At 34.7% G+C, this 23,300-nt stretch overlaps 1 protein-coding gene across 4 annotated transcripts in view; it reads left to right on the top strand.

The window, feature by feature from the left end:
* The window catches only part of CLINT1 (clathrin interactor 1), a 64,779-nt gene that overhangs the window by 18,088 nt on the left and 23,391 nt on the right, over positions 1-23,300 (top strand). For 3 of the 4 annotated variants that reach the window (XM_067732408.1, XM_067732406.1, XM_067732405.1), the window contains exons 2-5: positions 18,304-18,408; positions 18,946-19,042; positions 20,602-20,710; positions 21,662-21,826. In XM_067732408.1, the coding sequence (XP_067588509.1) occupies positions 18,304-18,408; positions 18,946-19,042; positions 20,602-20,710; positions 21,662-21,826 (476 nt within the window). Of the gene's footprint in view, positions 1-5,122; positions 5,178-18,303; positions 18,409-18,945; positions 19,043-20,601; positions 20,711-21,661; positions 21,827-23,300 lie in introns of all 4 variants that reach the window. The other variant, XM_067732407.1, reaches the window with a different exon arrangement.

The following is a 23,300-nucleotide window of genomic DNA, read 5'->3' as shown; positions in this document are numbered from 1 at the left end:
CATTCTATATCTAAAAGCATAATGTATAGTGTTCACTCTATCAAAACTCTTCGATGCTTTAATGGAGGAATGATTGCACTTGAAAAAGCTAGTTACTGCCTAATTTGACACTGAAATAAATGTTCTCCAAATTATAGAATCAAGAAAATGACAGCTTGAAATGAAAAAGAAATAAACCAATCAATCCTTTCATGAAGTTTGACTTTGTTCCAAGTTATTTGTGTTACTTAGAGGGGTAGTTTTAGGGAAAAAAATGTTTTTTATTGCTGTTAAGATTCATATAGCATAAAATTAACCATTTTAAAGTGTTGAATCCAGTAGCGTTTAGCACATTCACAGTGTTGTGCAGTGAGGCAGATTTTTAAATAACTTTTTATTTTGAAATCAAAGTTTTAAGAATAGTAAAGAGAATACCTGTATACCCTTCATCCATATTCACCAATTTTTAAGATTTTGCCATAATTACTTGTCATTTCCCTCCTTTTCTACTCTCTATTTCTCTGCGCACGCACTCTCTCTCTCTCTCTCTCTCTCTCTCTCTCTCTCTCTCTCTCTCACTCACTCACTCACTCATCTGATCCATTTGAAAGTAGGTTACATGACCCCTTTGCCTCAAGTGTGTATTTTCTAAGAACAAGGTTTATTCTCCATATGGCTATGATATAGTTAGCAGATTCAGAAGATTTAACGTTGAAACAATAATTTTATCTCCCTGTAGCCCATATTCCAATATTGCCAGTTATCCCACTCCAGTACAGGATTCTATCCGGGATCATGTATTTAATTGTCATGACTCTTTACTCTCCTTTAATGAAGAGTTCCTTAACCTTTCTTTCCTAACAAAAATGACACTGGCACTTTTGAAGGTTATAGACCAGTTATTTTATAAAATATTCCTCAATTTAAGTTTAGCTGATACTTCCTCGGGTTATGTTTTCTGAGCTGGAAAATTACATTAAGTGATGCTGTGTCCTTTTCAGGGGGAAAACAATTTCTGTATGTTGCTCAATAGTGATGTTAATTTTGGTCACTCAGTCAAGGTGCTGTCTGACTCCTCTACCATATAGTCACTATTTATCTAATTGCAAGTAATAAGCAATCTGTGGGGAGATACTCTGAGACCCCCTCCTCATCAGACTCCCCCCTGGATTTAGCATCTACAGATGATTGCTTGAGCCAGTCTTTACTATAATGGTTAAAAATAGTGATGCTCATCCCTCCCCTTCTCTTCAGAGTTATCAGTTTACTTTAAGCAAGAGCTGTTATTTTTTTTCTTTCCTCCATCCCTCTCTCATGGATTTTCATTTTATTCAGTGGATTGTAATCCATTACTGTCTGCCACTTATTTCAGGACTCAAATTGTCACTGATGTAGCCAGTGAGAGCCCCGTGAAGCTGGCCTGTATCCTTTCGTCATGCCGTTTTATTTTTTTTCGCTCTTTCTGGCACAAGGTGTTTCAAGCTTGTCCTGTATTTTCACTGCTTCAGCCCTGGAGTCAGCCATTTCTGCAAGGACCCCTGGCTTTGGTTCTTTTTAGCAGTGGGACAGATTTTAAAAAGAGATTTTTTGGTAGATTAGAGAGATTTTTGTCATAATTAAGATGTTGCTAGAACTTCTTACATGTAGGAACACCTACAGTACAGAGAGGTGGCACATGGGATAAAGACCTCTTTGGAAATGTGGTGGTGGTATTTTTCTTTTGGATAATTAAAGTTTAACATTTTGTTTTCGTATTTTTAAACCTTAAGAGAATAAGATTTGTGAAGGATGCTGCATTGCTATTCTCTCCTGCTATTCCCACATCCAGCAATGTAATTTGCTTTCAGTGAATCAATTAAGTATGAAAAGACAAAAATCAAAGCACTTGCTATACAAGTATATACATTGTAGATAATCTGATTATGTCAATAAAATGCTGTCACAGAGTACACTTTTCCTAATGGTATTTCATGTTACAACCATCTACCTGTACTTCACATACTTTTTATTATATCTCCTGTTTGGCTTTTGAATTGTTTATACTAGCAGCTGATTACTGAGTAATTTAAGTCTCACTTAATTATGGCAGTACTGTTCTAATTAGAATGCTGGATGTTGGTGCTTTATTTAGCTAGCAAATGTAAAATACTTATGTTTGTGATATTTGTAGAAATAAGTATTGAAGATTAATTTCCTGTAGATAATCTTAGGATGTATAGCTTAAGTGTAGACTTATGCCTACTTTACCCCCAAACCAAATAGATAACTCATTTGGAATATGAAACACTTTTGACTTAAATTGGAAAAAACTGGCCATATGTTGAGAGTCTCATTTTCTGAACAATTAAAAAAATAACTATATATGCATAAATGTTAAAATGCAGCAAAATTACACAATTTTAAATAATTAAATAAAAGTAATTTGAACATTAAGAGTTAGAAGAGCTTGAGAAATTTGCTGGAGATACAACACTGGTGTTTGAATTTAACATAGGTAATATCCCTTTGGTCATGTTGAGATTTATAAGGAATATTTTGAAAATAATAACTACATAATTAACATTCCCTTTAGACTGATAATATTTTTCAGATGAGTTTTTTAGAATAAATGGTGATGATCATCTTTTAATGAATGAATTATATTCTTAATGCTTAGATAATCTCTGATAGAGAAAACTCAAATTATAGGTATGCTTCTCATGTCAGATACCCATACAACAAAGAGAATGAGGTGTTGTACTAAGGATTGCAGGAAGCCACAGGACAACCTGGCTCATTCACTTAATGAATATTTACTGATCATCTGGAACTCTTTCAGATACTTGAAGTATAGTTGTAAGCAAGTTTTGGTGGGGAGAGATAAAAAGAACAAGTAAGCAAAATAATTACGTATTTTTTGAGAGTTATGAAGAAAAGGGGCTGAAGTAGAGAATGATGAATGGGGCTGTTTTAATTAGGGTGGTGAGATGAGACCTGAGAATATGGTATCTACATTAAGACTTAAAGAATTTAGAGCACACAGAGTAAAGGAGGAGTGTTCCAGAGAGAGGGCATTATGGAGTGAGCAAAGACCCAGAGTGGGGAAAGAGCTGGTGAGAAAGTTAGAGAACAATATGGTAAGAGCATGTGGAAGAGAAGTGATAGGCTCAGGGACTTGTAGGCCACTGCATGGAGTTTGGATTTATTTTAAGTGTATAAAGCCAGTGAGGAATTTTGATAAGCAAAGGAGTGAAATGATCTCACTTATGTACCTTACTCTTGGTACTGAGTTGAATAATAGATTGAGGGTGGGGACAAGAGTAGAAGGGGGGCACTGGTTAAAGTCATGATTATAGCATAGCAGTTAGGAGTGTAAGCTCTGGACCTTTATCTCTGGAGTCAGATCATCTAGGTTCAAATACTGAGTCACTAATGGTTGTGTGGCCTAGAGTGAGATAACCTCTTTGTACCTCAGTTTCCTCATCTGTAAGATGGGGATAATAATACTGTCTCATAGAGTTGTTAGGAGAATTAGATGAATTGTTTTTAAAGGGCTTAGACATTGCCTGGCCTGTAGAGTTACATAAGTGTTTAAGAACCAATAAACAAATATATATGGCCATCTTATGGAATAGAATGTGAAGCAGGCAATAAAATGTCCTCATTTAGCTCTGCCATTTGTGTTACTTTGGAAGGAACACACAAGAATTACTGCTATGCAGTCTTTGCTTTGCTCAGTTCTTCTGTGGTAATAGATTGTGCCAAGTGAGGGCCTGGCCCAGTATGTATGAGTTCCAGTTAACAAGGTGCCATGCAAAGGGAGGGCTGCTTGTATATTAGAATTCCAGCATCTAGAGAAGTGAAATTCATGATGCTCTCAAATTCGTAGTTGATACTGAGCATGAGTAGGAAGTTTAAAGTGTTTGAAGTTTTTTGGGGGGTTTTTTTAGCCTTCAATTTCATATTTAGCTCTTTACATGTTTCTGTGGGACACAGAAGTCCTTTGCCAAGGTATCTTAACTTTTTAAGTCTTTGCTAGGGGTCAGTAAGCTAATTTTAAGGGATATAGTAAATTAACAAGTCTTTCTTGCTGTGATTCCCAAAAGCCTGAGATTGAAACATTCTATGTCAGCTTTTTAAAAAAGAAATTTTGTGAGGGTAGTATTTCTTATGTCATTCTCTTTTGTGTATTTGTTGGTCAGTGGGTGTTTATTTTAGTCCTCTCTATTCATATCTTAATCTCAGCTTCCTTATCTTCCATCCGCCCCTCTCTGTTACCAGGAGATCATAGATTTCATTTATGTATTCACCGGTCAGTTATTAAATACCCGTTTTATGTGAGGCATTCATTGTTAGGCACTGAGAGGGAAACAAAAATGCATAACATGGAGTACAGTCAATTCTGATTATTTGAGGTAGTTATGTTTTAAAAAGTCACTGCGAACACTGAACCTTTGTTCATAGGGGAAGTACAGGGTTAGTTTCCTGTAGGCCTCTGGTCACATTTTCATCAACCAATTAGTAACCTTCTTTTATGTGTGTTTCTGTTTAAAGTCACCTTCTCTAATATTGTTGATTCATTGACATTGAACTCAGGGCCAAGTACACTATACTTCATGTCTTATTTAACATAGGTATATTCTCTGTAAGGCACATCATAAGCCTCTTACTTTTAGAAACACTAGACAGCTCTTCAGCAGTCAGCTTGGGGGCCATATTAAACAATGAAATCAAGAAAAATCATAAAGATGTGAAAAAGCAATACTGAATAGACCAGAGAAAGGACGTTTGTTTATAGTACAAGAACTCAAACAAGAAGACAGAGCATCAACTTTTTGACCTCATCTGGGAATGCATGACAGATGACTCTAATGTTTTGCTGCACTCTTCACAAATGACCACAAAAGCACTGTGAATATTGATTTTGGTGTTAAAAATACATTTCAGTGAGCAAATATAAACTAACAAATACAGAGTCCTCAAATAATCAACTCTACTTGCTTTTTAAAAACTTATATTTTATTAAGGGAATTAAGATAAATTCATACATAGCCATTGTACGGGCAGAATGTAATTCATAATGTTTATTTCTTCATAGGAAAGGGAGACTATGGGCTGGAAAGAGTCAGGAAGTCTTCATTTTTGCATCTTTGTTTAATACTAGGCTTGATTTTAACTGAAAGAAGAGGTGGGGATTCCAGGAGTGAACAGTTACTCAGGTAAGAAAGTAAAGGGCATGTTTAAATTCCAACTAGTAATACAGTATGATTATCCTGTAAAGTAAATGAAACAGAAGTAGTGGGAGAAAAGGCTAGACAGATAGGTTGAGTCCAGATTATGTAGGTCCTGATCACCTGCATGATCAACAAGGACTTTTTTTAGTCAGAGGAAAGAAGCTATAAGGATTTCAATCCTTTTGTTTAATTAGTCAATAAATATTTATTAAACATCTGCTGTCACCAAGCCTGTTCCTGGTACTGGGGATTTTAAGTGAGTTAGAAAATTTGTGTCCTCTGGATGTTTTCAGTCTAGAAGGGGAGACAGGCAAGTAAACAAACACGTCCATTATATAGTGCACTGGTTTTAGTTTTAGTTCAAGGTAATAGAAAGCACATAATGTGCTTTGCTGTGTAGAGCACATAGGCAGATCCCCAGAGTTGAAGGAAGATTTCTTGGAAGAAGTAGCATTTAAGCTAAAATCTGATGATAAGGTGGGATTAGGTGGGGGAGATGGGATGTTTGGGCAGAGGATTTAGAAACAGAGGGATAGCATGTGCAGAGACCTGGAGAAAATAACAGTGATGGGACTGAAGAAATAAATTGGTATCTCATATGAAGGAATGTGGACTTCATCTTGAAGGTAATAAGGAAGACTTTGCTGGATTTAAAATGGGAGCTGAGATAGATAGGATTTGTATTTCAGCAAGAGTTCACTTTGTTTCTAGCCTGTTGGAAGATAGAGGGGAAGCAGAGAGACTGGTTACAAGGTTGTTGGCAGGAATCCCTGTGAGAAATGGTGGTCACCCTGGACCAAGGTAGTGGCAGTGTGTGTAGCTGGAAGTGGATGGACATATTTGAGAGATACTTAGAAAATGGGGTTGAAAAGACTTGGGAATGGATTGGATGCTAGCTAGAAGACGGGAGAGAAGTAATCAATAGTGATCTTCAAGCCATAACCCAGGATGGTACTGTTCACTGTACAGGAGGAGGAAGATGTTTCAAGGGGAAGGTGGTAATGAGTTTGTGGTAGACTAACATGATCAACACTAAATATTAGGAAGATGAATCTGATTGTGCTTTGGAGGATGAATAAAAGGAGAATACACCTGAAATGGAGAGATTGTTAAATGCTTTTGTAGGAGTCTAGGCTAGAGGTAGTGCCTGTATTTTTAATGCAGATTGAACAGGTTTTGGAAATTAATGGGAAGTAGACATTGAGGGAAAAGGCTCCTGAAGATGACTCCAGACATCCCAACAACTGCACCCAGCCTGCCCAGCTTTATGATGTGCCCTGAGATTATATATCAGGATGCAAAACAGTGAAGCTACCTTCATGTTGCTACCTCTCAAATACATAGGAACTAACATTTTATTGTTAAAAAGCAGCACTAATATGTAAGAATAATCATTTTTTCCCGCTCTTGGGACTTTCTTTGGGGGTATCTCATATATGTATTTAATTGATCCTTGTGAAAAATGTTAGCTCTGCATGAGGGAGCCTAGAAAAGCAGCTACCAGTGTGAGAGTAAGGGGCCATGGGGAGAGGCCATCCATCGCTTTTCCTGAGCTCTTTGCTGTGGTTCTTCTTGTTCAGCTGTGCATTATAAAATATCATAAAATTAGTAAAATATATAGGAAATAAAGATGTTTAACATATGGTTATTAAATGAGGATTAAGAAATTAAAACTTGAAGCTGAAATAAAGTGAGAACTTTGAAGGGGTTGGAGTAAAGTTTTAAAGTTTTTTAAAACCCAATGCAGAAAGGACTTTACAAAAAGAGTAAAACAGATGAGTCTTAAAATAATATTGAGGGAATTCCCTGGCGGTGCAGTGATTAGGACTCAGTGCTTTCACTGCCAGGGCCTGGGTTCGATCCCTGGTCAGGTAACTAAGATCCTGCAAGTTGCATGGCACAGCCAAATTAAAAAAAAGAAAAAGTATATGTATAACTTAGATCAACAATAAAGTTCAATCAGGAGTTTTTTTTAAGTGTGATAAAAATAAGAAATAAAGCACGGTAAAAGGCTGAAAGCCAGTCAACAGATAAGAGTTTAAAAACATAAAAGGTTTTCATTAGGTTAAAAATGAGAAATAACAGATACTAAAAATAATGGTAAGGTAAAAGGTATCAATTGACAATATTTTTGGAAGTTTGGAAAAAAGGGCCTTTTAAAAAAAATACATCAAAGTGGGTTTCTTGGGACACTTTCAAAATGTCCCAAGGGAAAAGGTGTCTTGTCCCCAAATTTTTAGAAATGTTTAATATAGTCCCTGTTGGAGATTCATAATACACTTGAGAATAGTAAAGCCTCCAACAAGTGTTGCAGTAATAAAGTTGCCTTTGTTTTACATAACATTTCCTAAACCTTACCATGTAACACATTTCTCACACACCTATTAACGTCTCCCAGAGTATTTTTCACAAAACACTAGAGTACTGTTTCAAAAGAAAATAAAAAATGAAAATCTTAACAGTTACAGAGTTATGTGATAAAAAAAAAGGCAGCTGGAAATAAGAAAATGGTTTTGGGTTGGGACTGGCATTCATTCCTTGGGTATGTCTCCTGTTGAGGCAGCAGTGTTCTGCAGGAGCCAGGGGGCAGAGAGCAACCTGATACCTTTACCTTCTGGCCCTCCATCCATAGCTGTTTTCTTAGAAAGCTTTTTATCTGTGCAGACAGAGCATTGCTATAACACACAGGCTGCTGAGGCAGGGGAGTGCAAGCTGATCCTCCTCCAGCCAATGGACACTTACCTAGCAAGTGAAAAGAAGTTTTATATACAAGTACTGTTTTTCTTTTCTTTAAAAAAAGATCATGTTTTTTCATTGTGTAAGTGAAATTTTAAACAAATGTGCCTCCACCCCAACACTTCTTATGGGCTTTTTTCCTTTATGCTTTGTCCACATGCACATGTGTTTTTATATAGTTGGTAGTGGTTAATGTTCATACAATTTTGTGTTGTAAGAGCTTTTTTTCTATGGCCATGAAAGGAAGAATTTCCTAGTGGTGGCTGCCTCTGCCTGTTCTGTTGCTACATTGTTCCAAGCACCATTTCTGCAACATCTTGGGAGCAGCTTTTCATTCTGCTTCCCTGAACCACTCAAAAAGTCTTCCCTTTTTCCAGCCTTCCCAAACCTTACTGCTGCCAGAGTGCCTCTCTGGAAAATAATAACTCCTTAGCATTGTGGGACTAGCCTATGTTGGGACAGCTTTTTTCTAAGCCTATCGTCTGCTGCCCAGGTCATGTTAGCAGTGCTTATGCTAGAGAGACATTAGAAGGGCTTCCATATAAACCATCAAGACCTATGAACATCCAGACATTTCCTAGTATAATGATTTTGCTGTTACAGAGGAAACAGGATAGAGAAACTGGGTGTCATGGCTTTTCTAACATCCTTTGTTCAGCTAGACACCTCATGGAGTGAGTTACATGGGCCTTATTTTTGGTACTTTGAAGCTCAGAATTCTGCAACTTTTTCAGTATCCCCAAATTGTAGATATAAACTTCATGCTAAATATGTTTCTTCTTATAATAGCTTAAAAGTCTTTGTTTTTTGTGTAATTTGCTTTGGGATGTGTGGCTTCAGTAGCTGATATTTATGAGTTAGTTTAGTGAATCCAAAAAAATTAGAGACATTATCAGATGATGTCAGATTACCACTACAGGAGAAATTGCTGCTTAATGTAAAAATAAAAACCTAGCTCATGGTTGGTGGTGTACCAAGATTAAGGAGAGTGAACTTCAAAATACAAACTCTGTTAAGCATAAAATGGCAGTTCTGTGCTAGGGCTTGTATTGATACTTGTCCTGTCTCTTAGTGAAACTCATTTCCAGATCTTTGGCCATTTTTAAATAATAGCCATCCTGCCTTGCTGTATAGTTACAATAATCTTCATTTCAGTGTGCACACCGGGGTCAGATAGGCTGCCAGTTACCATGACTGTAAAGTCCCACAGCAGTGAATGAGATGGGTAAGTAATAAGTATTAATACCAGTGTACTCTAAGGAGCCATATAAAGAATATCTTCAAACTAAAAATGATAAATACTGGCAGAAAAGTAACGATGTGTGCTAAATGCTTTACATGTCATTTCATTTAATCTCTGTAATACATAGGAACTACCTTTCAGATGAGGAAACTGAGACACATCAGTGGTTGATTTGTCCAGGGATCAGAGACAAGATATGGGCCCTATTCATTTCTAATAAATTATTGATCAATTAATATACATATTACTTTGCTTTTCTACAAAATAACCATAAAAGATGAACCAGATCATGAAAATACATAGATGTGCAATGTTTTCCTCTAGTGTGGCCCTTGTGTTTTGGAACAGTTCCTGGAGTCAAGGCTCATTTTAATGTCTGAATAAGGGCTGCTATAAAATGGGTTATGTAATTTGCTATTGCTAACCACTGAAGTTGTAAGGAAAGGGAAATAGTTTTATAGTTTCTCCCACAGGTCATAATTTAGTTGTGGACATCAGGATGTTTTTCTTGGCTTATCTCATCCATGTAGTTTTCCTTTGCACATCTGTTACATAAATTACTAAACTATTTTCTTGAAAAGTTGCCAGTTTAAGTCACACTTAATAGTGATCAAGGGGTTGGTACCTTTTGGAAAAATGAATTAAATGACAGACTTGGAGGGGCAGAAATCCAACTACTATCCCAATTTAAGTATTTTTTTGTTTTGGATCAATTCCTGTATTTTTTGAAAATTGAAATAATTATATGTGGTTTCTAGTGTTTCCCAAAAGACTTTATGTTGGACTATAAATATTTAATGATCTTTCATATAAAATGAGGTATTTTAGTTACTGCTTCTGTAAATTATCTTTCCAGCGATCAATTTATGTATACATTCTAGTCTGGTACAAAGTTTGCCATTTGAAATTAAATTTGGAGTATTGACTTCTTTAATGATTATTCATCTTATGTACCCTTACCTTGAATTCTACATAAACCATAAAATAATGATTTTTCTGGGGGGGTTTTTTGGGGGGGAAAATTCATAAGATTTATTATGTCTGCTAGTTACATGTTAGGACTACTTTATACTTAAATGATGAACAAGTCAGTTAGGAATCTCAGAAATTTTAGATGTGGGTCTGGTTAATTTTGGCTTGTGCAAACTGATACTGAATCAATACTGGAAATTTTCATGGAATGTTTGGTAAACTGTTACATAAGCAAGGGCCCAAGTATTTTTTTAATGCATATTGTGAAATTGTGTAGACTTGGAATGCTGGTTTTTAAGCTTGAAATCTTTAGATAAAGATATCATTTAGAATACTGATAATCTGTAATGGCTGTTTTTAGAGACGGGAAGAGAAAGTACGTTATAAACCGGTGTCAGTTACTGATAAAAGTTCTTAGATAAAATTTTTTTACATTACATTTCCTACTGTGTAACCGTTCTCCTTTCTAAATTACGGTAGAGTCTTGATAGATTTTTCTATTCAGAGTTTTGACTTTTTATAACAGATCTTAGAAGATTTGTTAACAGAAAATAATGTATAATTTTGTCATGATCCAAATCTGACTTGCAGTATGGGAATTAGTCACTTAGCTAATAAGCCAGTCACTGGCATCCACCTTGCAGCTCAGCCCTGTTGTGCTCCAGTTCTGGGGCTGTGGTAACACCTTAACTTTTTGTGTGTGAAAAACGACTCAAAAGAAAGCCAACCTCTGGTACTGGTATTGAATGTGGCAGAGCCTAAGAAAATGATGATTCACAGGCAGAAAACAAGTTTTACGCGTATTTAAAGAGGAACACATTTAAGGGTTTGGTAGTACCTTGGACTGATGACACAATCAAATCCATATGGAATCAGTAAAAGAAATGTATGGAAAGTGTTCTGCCATGCAAAAGTTTCTCACCTAAGAAATAAAATTTAGTGAACCTAAATATTGGTTACCCTGTGTTAAGGAAGTATAATATGCACAGGATACTTTAATTTTTTATTGAATCTGGGAGATTGTCAGGAGTCTACATTAACATTTTTATTTTCACAATTTTAAAGATACACAAAGGTCTTCAGCTCATCTTTCAAGAATGCTAGGGGTTTATTATAGTTCCTTCTACCTGCAGAGTAGTGTTTAGTGTTTATTTTGCTCTCTGTTTGCCTTGCCCCCCCCCAGAATGAAAAATACTTTTATAGAAAACAGTTTTGTACAATTTATCTTTCCACTTTATCTGTAAGTAGTACAAATGCAGTGTAAAATTTTGAGTTAAGATTACGAGAATATTGAGCCATATCTATCAACAGTGTTCAGTAATAGTAAAACATCACAGGTGATTAAAATTCTATAGTTTATTTCTCCACCCCATGATAATACTGGTCTGAACTATTTATTGAAATTGAAAGCCAGCATCACTCAGAATGGATCAAAGAATTTGGTAGTAGAATTGATGTGAGAATAGCTTTTGATTAAGAAAAGAGTATAAAGTCCTTAATTTTCTTACAACTTAAAACAATTAGAATTTCAAAAATAGTTATGTCAGTTAGGAGTACTTTTCATAATAATATGTGGGGAGGGAAAAATTAAAATGGTGTTTTGAACATTAATACATTTTCTGTGGTTTTAATGTCATATTTTAAAAGTTAGAAGCTTTAAAAAGGACTATGGGACCCCCTTCCTCCCTCAATAAAACCTGGCAGCAGATTGCTCTTTAATATTTATTTGGGTTTATTTATTTATTTTTTTACTGTGATAGCTAAAGGAAGAGGTGTAATATTTCAGTGCATATTCTTGTTGATTATTTTTAGAAGTAGCAATTAAATATTGTAGCATTTAGCATTTTAATGTTCCCTCTTGAAAAGTGAAGAAGAAAACAGAAGGTACATAATCCAGCACAGTCCTCCGTGTAAATAGGTGAAGTCATAAATAATATGCACATGAGCATACTACATACCTATAAGTGGATTGAAATAGGGTATTTTCTTTTAAGTAAGCAGGTTATTCTTTTCTGAAATCTTGTTACTGCAGAAGAATGGTTGAGAGCCTCAGGTTTTAGATGTCTTCAATTTCAGTTCTTTCCTATTTAAACTGTTTTCTTTACCTTGCTTTTAAGAATATGTATGTTTAAGAGGGGGTACATTGATTTCCTTCTTTTCAACTGGATAGTTTGTTTTTAATTTTACTAAAACCAAAGAAAATGTAATTTCCATGACCGAGAATATATCTTTTTAAACATTAATTCAGCATTTAGTTCTTTTAGTAGCACAATTTGTGATGTCATCTTATATATTAATTAGTAGACTTTTAGCTCAGATGATACTACTAATTCTCTGATTTTAGAGCATTATGGCATAATAGAAAATGGGCTACATTTAATTAGAATTAGAAAGCCTAACAAAATTTGGACATCTATTGCTATTTACTAGTCATGTGATCCTGAGTGTAAGTTTATTTAAAGTTCTCTACTAAGGAGATGCTATTAAATATTTTTCCCTCTCTCCTCACTCAAATTTTTAAATTATTTATTTTTTGGTAGGGGGGCTTTTGCTAGTAATGGCAGCGTGGTAGCACTAGAGAGAAAGTGGCAAGCATCAGATTTGTTATTTGTTTCTTCTGTACTTATCAATATTTCATTAGTTTTCTTTTTATGATATGGATGGAGTACTGTAGTTTTTTCCTTGCTTTAGCACTGTAGCTATATAACTATGTTACTGTATAATCAAATATGATAACATCTGCTTTAGCAACATTAATTCTTCTACTGAACCATTGCTTGTGTTAAGACATAATTCATTGCTTTGTGTTTCATTTTCAGATCAAGAAAAAGCTTTTTTTTTTGGATGGGTAGCAGTATGAGTATTGAACCTGTAAATGTTCACCTTGCAGATAAGGGTAATGTGGTGAAGACCATCATCCCCTGATGAAAAATGAATGTCACATGGTCCATTATCTAGCTTTTAGAGCAAGTATTCTTAAAACTGTTTCTCTGCTCTTTTGGTTAGAAACATTTTTAAAAAGGAACAGATTTTTCTGGCATAAGTAATTTGTTACCTGAGAAAACTGTCTTTTTCACTGTTCATTTTAAGGGTGTTTTGTTGTTTTTAAAAAGTTTCTTAAAGATTGATATTTTTAGAGGGAGCATAATAGTTTTACCTATATCGTAAAAGTATCTTCTGAAATCTGTGGCATTAAGATCAAGAGGTCACTTTTAAATATAGATTTTAATGTTGGGAATTATTCTTCCCTAATACAGTTTTTTTTTAATCACATTAATTTCAATATTATGTACCTAAGTTGTCCCTGTGGTTTTACACACATAGCATTTGGTATACATATTTTAGTTTGTATACATATATTTTAGTTACTAGTTTGCTACACTTACTAGCCTGATAACAAGACATTGGAAGTACAAATAATACTAATTTGGTCTACCATGATGCTTATTTGCCTATAAATAGTTAAAGTGTTGCTAATGATGATATAGTACTCGATTTGTATTCTTAATGGCATTTTAATACTTTTCCCTTGGTTACAATATAATGTTCATAGGGGAAATTTTGGAAAATATAGAAAAAAAGAAAACACAGTTTGAAGAAAAAAAACACATTATTTAAAGCCATTACTTTGAATGCTGTATTTGTCTCTGTCTCTTGCTGCCTCTGTTTTTCTGACTCTCCTGTGTTTGTAAGTGTGGATGGTTGTATGAAAAAACACAAGTTTAACCATCTAATAGAAAATACTGCTGAATATTTTTTCCTGAGCTCGGAATGAATAAAGTCTTTACAATAACTTTAAAACAAAAAGAAGGGGCTTCCCTGGTGGCGCAGTGGTTGAGAGTCCGCCTGCCGATGCAGGGGACACGGGTTCGTACCCCGGTCCAGGAAGATCCCACATGCTGCGGAGCGGCTGGGCCCTTGAGCCATGCCCGTTGAGCCTGCGCGTCCGGAGCTTGTGCTCCGCAACGGGAGAGGCCACAACAAGTGAGAGGCCCAAATATCGCAAAAAAAAAAACCAAACAAACAAAAAGAAACCATATTAAAAATACAGACCCATTTGATTCCATTTTGTTTAGAAAGAAGTAAAATTTAAAAGGCAGGCTAGGAAAAAGGCTTCTTACTAAATCTGTTTCAATTTTCGTATTCCTTTGTTAGCAGTTAAGACTGGATTATACCTGTACTTTACCTTTTCTCCTGGTCTGTCGTTTTGTTTAGCAAAGCATATTCTTGAACTTTTGGCAGGAAAAAAATACCATAAGACTATTCAAGTTTTTTCTTGTCAGTCATTTTACTGATTATTCTTAATGCAGATTAGAAGAATCACTGACCATCTGTAGGTAAAGCTCCATTTTAGCTTTTACTTTCAACCAATTTTGCCTCTAAAACCTGGACCCAAACTGTTACTGAGTAAAATAACTTGATATTTATCAGTAGTGACCAGTGATACAAGCAGAAAATGGGGAATAAAGAGGAGGGCCCAAATGAACACTAATCATTAACAAATTGAATAATCAACCCTTGACTTATTATATTGGCTGTGTTCATATAGCCATAGAAGCATGTGTACAGGACTTGAGGATGGTAACTTTTAGTAGTTAGCATTAAAAATCCAACTGAGTGCGTAGGTAGTGCAGAGTTAAGTACTCTCTTTGGGGACTCTTAGTCTTGTCCTACCTGCCTGTTGCTGGGGTGCTGTGAGGAGCACATGTGAAGTGTGTGAAAACACTGTGGTTTGATTTTAATTGTGGATTTTATCCTTATAAAAAAGCAGTGGTTCGGGCTTCCCTGGTGGCACAGTGGTTGAGAGTCCACCTGCCGATGCAGGGGACACGGGTTCGTGCCCCGGTCCGGGAGGATCCCACATGCCGCGGAGCGGCTGGGCCCGTGAGCCATGGCTGCTGAGCCTGTGCGTCCGGAGCCTGTGCTCTGCAATGGGAGAGGCCACAACAGTGAGAGGCCTGCGTACCGCAAAAAAAAAAAAAAAAAAAAAGCAGTGGTTCAATATTACTTTAAGGTAAAAATCTTCAGAACATGAGCAGCTTCTCATATTTTTCACTCTGGTCACTCCCTGGTAATTTCCTTTAATTTTGTTTGCAGAACAGATCCTTGACCTTTGTCTGAATTTTGTGTGTTTTAAAAAACTGATGAGAGATCCCCCTCTAGTGTCTGAATTATCCATTTTAAAACATTTGTGTCAATCATAAGAAGTTTTAGGAATTAAGCTGAATGTTTTTTCCTTTCACATCTGGACATAACTTTTTTTTTTTAACTTTTCTTTTTTGGGGGAGAGGGGAGGAGTTATTTTCCTTTCTTAAAAAGGGCACTGGAATTATGGGTAGGGTGTGGATTGAGGGCAGTAGAAAACATGGGAAAGGAAGGATCAAAATGCCATTTCTACCTTTTTAGAAACAGTTATTTTTAAATGACCTGGAATAAGGCCAAACTATACAGTGTTGTTTTGTTTTAGTTTATATTTGTTTCTGAATTAAGTGCAGCTTAAAAATACTTTGTTTTGGAATTCTTTATGCCATCGGATCTCATCTTGAGCATTCCAGTTTCTGGAAAGCAGCGGTATTGTTAGAAAATGGTTTTAAAATAGAGCCTGATACTCTTCATGGAGGTGTTCTAACTTTGTTACTTTTTGTTACTATTGTTGCCATAGTTTTCCATGTTGTTGCCATTTTATATTTTATGTTGTGTGTTTAATGGCAAGTTGTCCTTTTACATAGTTCCCATTGTTTCTCAACCAAGGAAGTAGGGAGATTCTTAAGCAATTGGCTCTCTGCCACCTCTTCCTCTTAAACACACAGCACTCAAACACATATAGGCCTTCAGCTAAGAATCTTGCGAAGGGTTAGGGAAACAGGACCTTTCTCATTTGACCCATGGGTTTTTGTAGCTTGAACAAGGAAAGTAGTGTTCGGAAAGCTACAGCATTTATGAAGGCTCTAGTAAAAATATTTCATGTACATGAGCTAGAGATTAACTCTTCATCTTGTTCTCCAACAAATTAAACAGTGCAAACAATTTCAAGTGCATTCTTGGTCATGAAATGCTTGGATGAATTATAATTCTAATTGCTATTGTTCATTCCCACAGCTACACTTTTAACTGCCTAAGCCGTGCATTCTTCAGCCAGTAAGATAAACAACAGCATTTTGAAATCCATTATTTTGTGGCATCTTAAATTGCAAATGTGTCATTGCCCGCCTTAATTTTATTTTGATTCAGTTGTTAACAAAATTAGAAAAAAAGTTACTATTTCTTTATATTTATACATAAAATTTTTAATAGAATGATTATGGGGTTTTTATAAAAATCCGTTCATTAATAGTCTTAAATTTTGAAGGAAGCAGTGGAGACCAGGGATTTATTTTAGTGCCATGGAAATAATTTGTATTTGTTATCAAACAGTTGATATTTTAGGAGAAAGAAAGTAATAGGATTTCGCTTTTCTACCTTAATAGAACAGTATTCTGAATGTAAATCTAGAAGCCATATTTATTCTGTGATTTGTCAAGTCATATATATGCATAATGGTTCCTTTAAAATTTGAACTGTTTATTAATTGAAGTATTTGTAATAAATTTGAAATTTATATTTGAGAGATTCGAGTGCCAATTATAATCAAACCTTCCTTATTTAAAACAACTTTTTGATGACTGAAAAACCGTACAGCAAAAGTGGGGTAGATATAACTAATAAGAGTTACCGAATTCTTATTTTTTCACTATTTCTAAAACTCAATTTTAAGTGGAAGATTTGAATTACCATATTTACAGGCATCTGTTATAACAATTGTTCAGTAATAATTGGAGTGTTACATGTCAAATGAGTACTACTATAATGTGTCACATTTCCATAGTATGTATTCCTCAGAATGTCTTTGAATTCTTCAATCCATATAAGCATGAGAAATTCTTTTTTAACAACCACACATTTTGCCATCTTATCTCTTAATTGTAAGGTATTCTTTTCAAAGTTAGTTCTTTCTTATAAAAATATTACTTAATATTGATATTTTTAAATTCTAATAGGTGATATTATCTCTAATAATAATAGCTAACTTTTATTGAGCACTTCCTGTATATGTCAGACACTGTACCATTGTGTATCATTTGATATGTTACCCTTTGAGATAGTAGTAGTTTTCTTCCTTATTCCCATTTTACATTTGAGGAAACATTAAGAGAAGTATTGGGTTGGCCAAAAAGTGCGTTCAGATTTTTCTGCAAGATCTTATGGGAAAAACCCGAACGAATATTTTGGCCAACCCACAAAATAATTTTGCCAAAGATCACAACGTAAGTTAATTGGAGTCAGATCTTTCTGACTCCTAGAATCCATGCTCTTGACCACTGCTGAAGTCTTAAGTGAAAGTTAAATACATTATCATACAGTCTCCGGATGGAATATTATGTAGCCATTAGAAATGAGGGCTGAGACTTCCCTGGCGGTCCAGTGGTTAAGACTCTGCGCTTCTACCACCGCAGGGCCACGGGTTCGGTCCCTGGTTGGGGAACTAAGATCCCACATGCTGTGCAGCACAGCCAAAATATAAATTAATTAATTTTAAAAAAAACAACCACTGAGGGTTACAGTGACTACACAGTGACATAGAAAACACATGTGGTACAGTAAGTGAAAGAAGACAAGGACTACAGTTAAATGTTCATAGTGGTTCTAAACATCTTTAGACTTATCTTTGATTTTTCATTGCTTTTTTTATACAGTATAAATAACATTTAGCTTTTATATAATTTTGCTCATTAAAGAATTTCTGTGAACAGGAAACCTAAGACTGCATGTAAACCAGGTCTGGTCAGCAAAATGACAACTTAGCTTTATAATAGACTGTAGCATGTTCAATTTCCTTTTTAATTTGACCTAAAGCCATTTTTTACTGGACTTACGCCAGCTCTAATGTAATCTCTCATCTGTATTCTTGAAGCCTAATGGAATAGTAAAATCTTCTTAAAGATAACTTAAATGTGTTATATAGTGTCCTCAGGGTAGCTTGGGCACAAAAGATGTTTTCTTTCCCACCCTGTAGAGGTATCTCATTAGGACACCCAGTAGTGTCATTATTAAGTTTTCATGTGTTTCTCAGTTTTGATGCTAATCTTTGTGCGTATGTGCATGCATTTTTTTTCTCTGCAGCACCAATGTGGTTATGAATTATTCAGAGATAGAGTCTAAGGTTCGAGAAGCAACGAATGACGATCCTTGGGGACCTTCTGGGCAACTCATGGGAGAGATTGCCAAGTAAGTGATAATTTGACTCAGCAGTGCAGAAAGAATGCAGCTATCTTCACACAGAAATGTGAAATTTGCTTTCAGTTTTAAACTGTTTAGCTGCCAGATATAAATTTTGCATATAATCATTCATATATTAGTGGGGGAAGTTTTACAGCGGATCCATTCCCCTTAGATATTAGCTCAGAAAAGTAAAACAAAATTTTTCTTTTTCAATGAAGTTTAGACAAACTTTGTTAAAATTTTGACAAATGCATATAAAATGACTTAAAATAAAGCTAGGAAAATTTTTTCCTGATGAACATCTGGACGATTACGCCAGTGAATGAAGGGCTTGTAAAATACGATATTAATTAGTGGGACTTATGAATGTGCTCAATATTGTATAAAATATAAGAAAGACATTTTTAAGGAAGCATATCTAAAGTTTTTTGAATTAAGCTTATTAATTTTTTAAAGCTCTTTAGGAAAACACAGAACAAGCCTGCCATCTACTGTCAGAATTAACACACTGCAAACTCTTAAGGAAAATTATTCTTTTTTCAGGGCTACATTTATGTACGAACAATTTCCAGAACTTATGAACATGCTTTGGTCACGAATGTTAAAAGACAACAAAAAAAATTGGAGAAGAGTTTATAAGGTATGGGTTTTAGTCTGTATTTATTATTTGACATGTTGAAGACAAATGCTTGAAGTTTTAAGGTGTACATACATAAGTGATTATGAAGGACGTTGAATCCTAGAATAGAATATTCTAAAACAGGTAAAAGAAGTATATTTGCTGTTTGTGTTCTGTTTTCTAGTCACCATAAACCACTCTTCATATATTTGTCCATATCGAAAGTAATGAATCTATAGTAGTATGCATGTTTAGTGTATGAGCAATTAAGATGAAAACCACCCTCTAATATGCTTTGTCATCTCTACATAAAAATTTGCCAGTATTATTACAGTATTGTACACCAAAAGTATGTGTTAAATTTAAGTATAACAGGAGATTCTAAAGCATTAAAATTCTAACTTTTTAAAATTTGCAAATATGTACTCTTTTGTTAGATTCCTTTCATTTAATACTGATCTCATCATATAATGTAGAATTCTAAAACAAGATAGTAATCTGTTCTTCCATCCCCACGATATTTTCTTGCTGCTCAGAAAGTTTTTCTGTGCTTTCCAAAATGGTGTTATTATATTTATATTTGAAACTTTGAAAGAAACGTTTCTGGCTTTCAGTATTGAAAATCAATGCTTTATTTAGTTCCATGTTTTTGATGTTGTTTGTCTCTGAAAACATTCACTGTCATTCCTTTAGCTTATACAGTAGTAGTGATGAAATAGTTTAAATTTCTATAAATTAATTTTTTTAAATTAGAGCTTTTTGTTTGTTTTAATAATTCTTGGGTAAACTACTTTTTTAACGAATAAACTCCTGGTAGAATGAGGGTTTTTTGCCCCTCAATTTCTTCAACCTAACTAGATCTAATCATCTTTATGTGAGGTTTGTTCCAAACAAAGTTAAGTTCAGAATTCATAATTCATTGGTTTTTAGTGCATTCACAAAGTTGTGTAGTAGTTACTAATGTCTAAACCAGAACATTTTCATCACTTCAAAAAGAAATCCCGTAAACATTCTTTTCTCATATTTGTTGGCAGCGAGTTTTTTTTTCCTTTGATTCTTTTTTTTTACGTGTCAGCATAAATCACCTTTTTAGCAGAAAATATCTATATTTTCCAAAGCAAGCAGCAAGTTTTTTAAACAAAAGCCACATCATAAACCTCCCAAATTAAATTTTATCTGAGGAAAAATGCTGTGAGGTCATGTAATTACCAAATAATTGTTCTCTTTAAACTGATGCTTCTAACACTAAAACTGAACCAGCTTTCTAAAAAGCTTAGTGTTCATTTATATCATACATTCAGATATTTAACATCTAAGTTTTTTTTTAATCTTTTGACACGTGTATCCAGTGGACAGTTTATAATTACTTAGTACGCTTGGTATAAGAGGAACTTTAAATTGATGATAAGAGTTTTTAAAGGTACTTTTAAAGTCTAATGTAAGGTAAAGAACCCACATACACATACGCACACAAAGATTATTTATTTGCTAATGTTAGAATTTTTTTTTTTTAGCCATTTACCAGAGCTCTACCAGAATTTATTTCATTAAATCTCATTTGGTGCTTTGTATTTTTACAGTCATTGCTGCTCCTAGCTTACCTCATAAGGAATGGATCAGAGCGTGTTGTTACAAGTGCCAGAGAACACATTTATGATTTGCGATCCCTGGAAAATTACCACTTTGTAGGTGAGCAATGGAAAAACCTATAAGCAAATTAAAACAGTAGTTGGAGTTGTCAGTCACCTGAACCAGCTTAGAAGCTTCTCCGCTCTAATTAGAATGTGACTGTTGCTGGTTGTGTGACGAGTGCAGAATCCAAGACGTGGGGCCCTAGAGTATTAATTAGTGAAGACAAGAACTTGCAGAAAATACTGGCTAATAACAACAGAACCAACACAACATGAGTGTTCGGGTTTATATTAAAATATGCACTAGAGACTGGTCCCCTGTGGTGTCCATAAAGGAATAGCTTTAATCATATGGGAAGAAAAGGTTAGAGCTCCAAAACACACACATCTGTTTGAAGCTGGGGGTTTTTTTTCCTCCCACCAAATAATATTTACTGTGCAAAGGCAGCAAGGCCAGAGTGTGTTTTGAATGTGAAAGAGGATACAGAATGAACCACATTTCATTTTGTAGCATACCCCAGTTGAAAGCATTTTAAAAATTCAGTTTTTCAGCTACACTAAATCCTGGTAATTAGTGTTTCCAAACTTGTATTGGGGAGACGAAGGCGTTTGGGTGCTTTTCAGTCATTAAAATATACGTTTCGTTTTGTTTTGTTAAAATACCATAGAAAAAGAAAATAACATTTTTGGATATTAGTCCATTTTGTATGGTTATTGTTAGTAATCCTTTTTAGTGGATCTTTAATTGATTTTGCATAGAACTGTTATCTGTGGTCCTTTTTAGTTCATCTTTGCACTCTCTTATAAGCCAAAATTGCATCTCAAGACTTAGGATTTGATGAGGAAATGACAAAATTCAGTAACACAATTTGCCTCTTTTTATTCACTTTAAAATATTGAACTTGGTTTCTTGTGTTGAAATTTTCATGTCTTTTTTGTGTGTGTTAAAGAGTTTGATACATATTAACTGAATTCTTAAGGTTTTGTTTCTCCCTTACCATCCTCACAGATGAGCATGGCAAGGATCAAGGTATAAATATTCGCCAGAAGGTGAAAGAATTGGTTGAATTTGCCCAGGATGATGACAGGCTTCGTGAAGAGCGAAAGAAAGCAAAGAAGAACAAAGACAAATATGTTGGGGTTTCCTCAGACAGTGTTGGAGGATTCAGATACAGTGAGTATCAAAGACAGACTGGCACCTAAGCATCAGTTTAGCTTCTTGGGTGTATTTTAAGAATCATTGAAATACAGGAGACAAAAATGCTATTTTGAATACATACAATACTGAGATATATGTAATACTCATTTTGGCTCCTGTGGATCTTAGGAATCTTTCTATTTTTTACTTTTGTGTTTCAAGAATATGATTTTAACCATTAAGCATTATTGAATGACGAAACTTTGAGTTGACATACAGAGAATAAAATAGATATATGCCCTTTCCTCTTGGGGTTCCCATTCTAAGAAAAAAAAGGATTTCTGTAACTTACCATGTAGAGCATTAAAAAAAAAGTTTGATGAAGAGATTCATCCTCCTAATTCAAAACCAGTTTAGTTCTATTTTTGGCCAAAAATAGAGCTACAGTTTAGTCCATCCTGAGTCTGTTCCCTTAATTAAGCACTGCATTAATTTGATGTAGAAAAAGGTAACTGACAATACCATCAGTTTTTCATCTAGGCCTACACTGTATTGTTCCTAACATATTTAAGAACAGCTAGAACATTCATCTCTCATGTTTATTTTTAATGTAATAATATGGCTTTCCTAAAATAGATCACTAGGCAGGTGCTTGAAACAGATACAGAAAATAAGAACTCTCTTTCATGTTCCTTTGGACTCGTTCTGTCTTCTCTGAACACTGACAGTCCCTTGTCATTTTGTATATACACAGACAGGCCAATGCCACGTATACTTAGCAGCTGCATATTGGGGATCTCTAACTGCCCCCCAACTATATTCTAAGTTTGTTTATATTTGAATTAGACTGAGATCTCGTAACTCCTTCATTGTAACTGTGTAAAAATTTTCTATTTCTTACCTTGCGAGTATCTATAAAATGTCTTCGCTCCTTTTCTCCTCTGCTTTCTTGCCCTCAAATTAAAAATACTGCACTTAATTGGTTAATGTTTCTAACAGCAGAAAAATTCCTTTTTTTAATGTCCCATATCACATTTAAGTCAGTTCTTGAATTGGGCACAAATGTTTCTCTTAAATAAATCACAAAAATATGTTTTGGAGTTTTTATTTGTTTAGGGGAGTAAGAAGTCTTTCAATTATTTACCCAAGTAAATATTTTATTCTTTAGATTTTTCAAAGTAGCTTTAGCAGTTTAATGTGTTTTTGAGTAGAAAGAGCTGTTTGCCACTCCTTTCCTCATTCTACTTGCTAGTAGTCCTTTTTTTAATCAGCACAATATATAATTAGATAAATTTAGACAATTGAGTAAGTTTTTAGACTTAGAGTGAACTAATTACATCATCTGCATTAGAGATAGAGCTGAATGTCCTGTGCATTGCCTTCTTTTATAAATTATTTTTAATGTTATATATATTATTCAGAGACTTAATCAACTTTAACTATTTTACATGCTTTTTATTTTGACATTAGATAATGTTTTGCCAATATCCAGTATCTCTGGCACTCATTT

Source organism: Pseudorca crassidens, chromosome 3, assembly GCF_039906515.1.
Source record: "Pseudorca crassidens isolate mPseCra1 chromosome 3, mPseCra1.hap1, whole genome shotgun sequence".
NCBI classification, from domain to species: domain Eukaryota; kingdom Metazoa; phylum Chordata; class Mammalia; order Artiodactyla; family Delphinidae; genus Pseudorca; species Pseudorca crassidens.
Note: the sequence above shows the minus strand (reverse complement) of the source record. Positions and strands in the feature narration are given on the sequence as shown.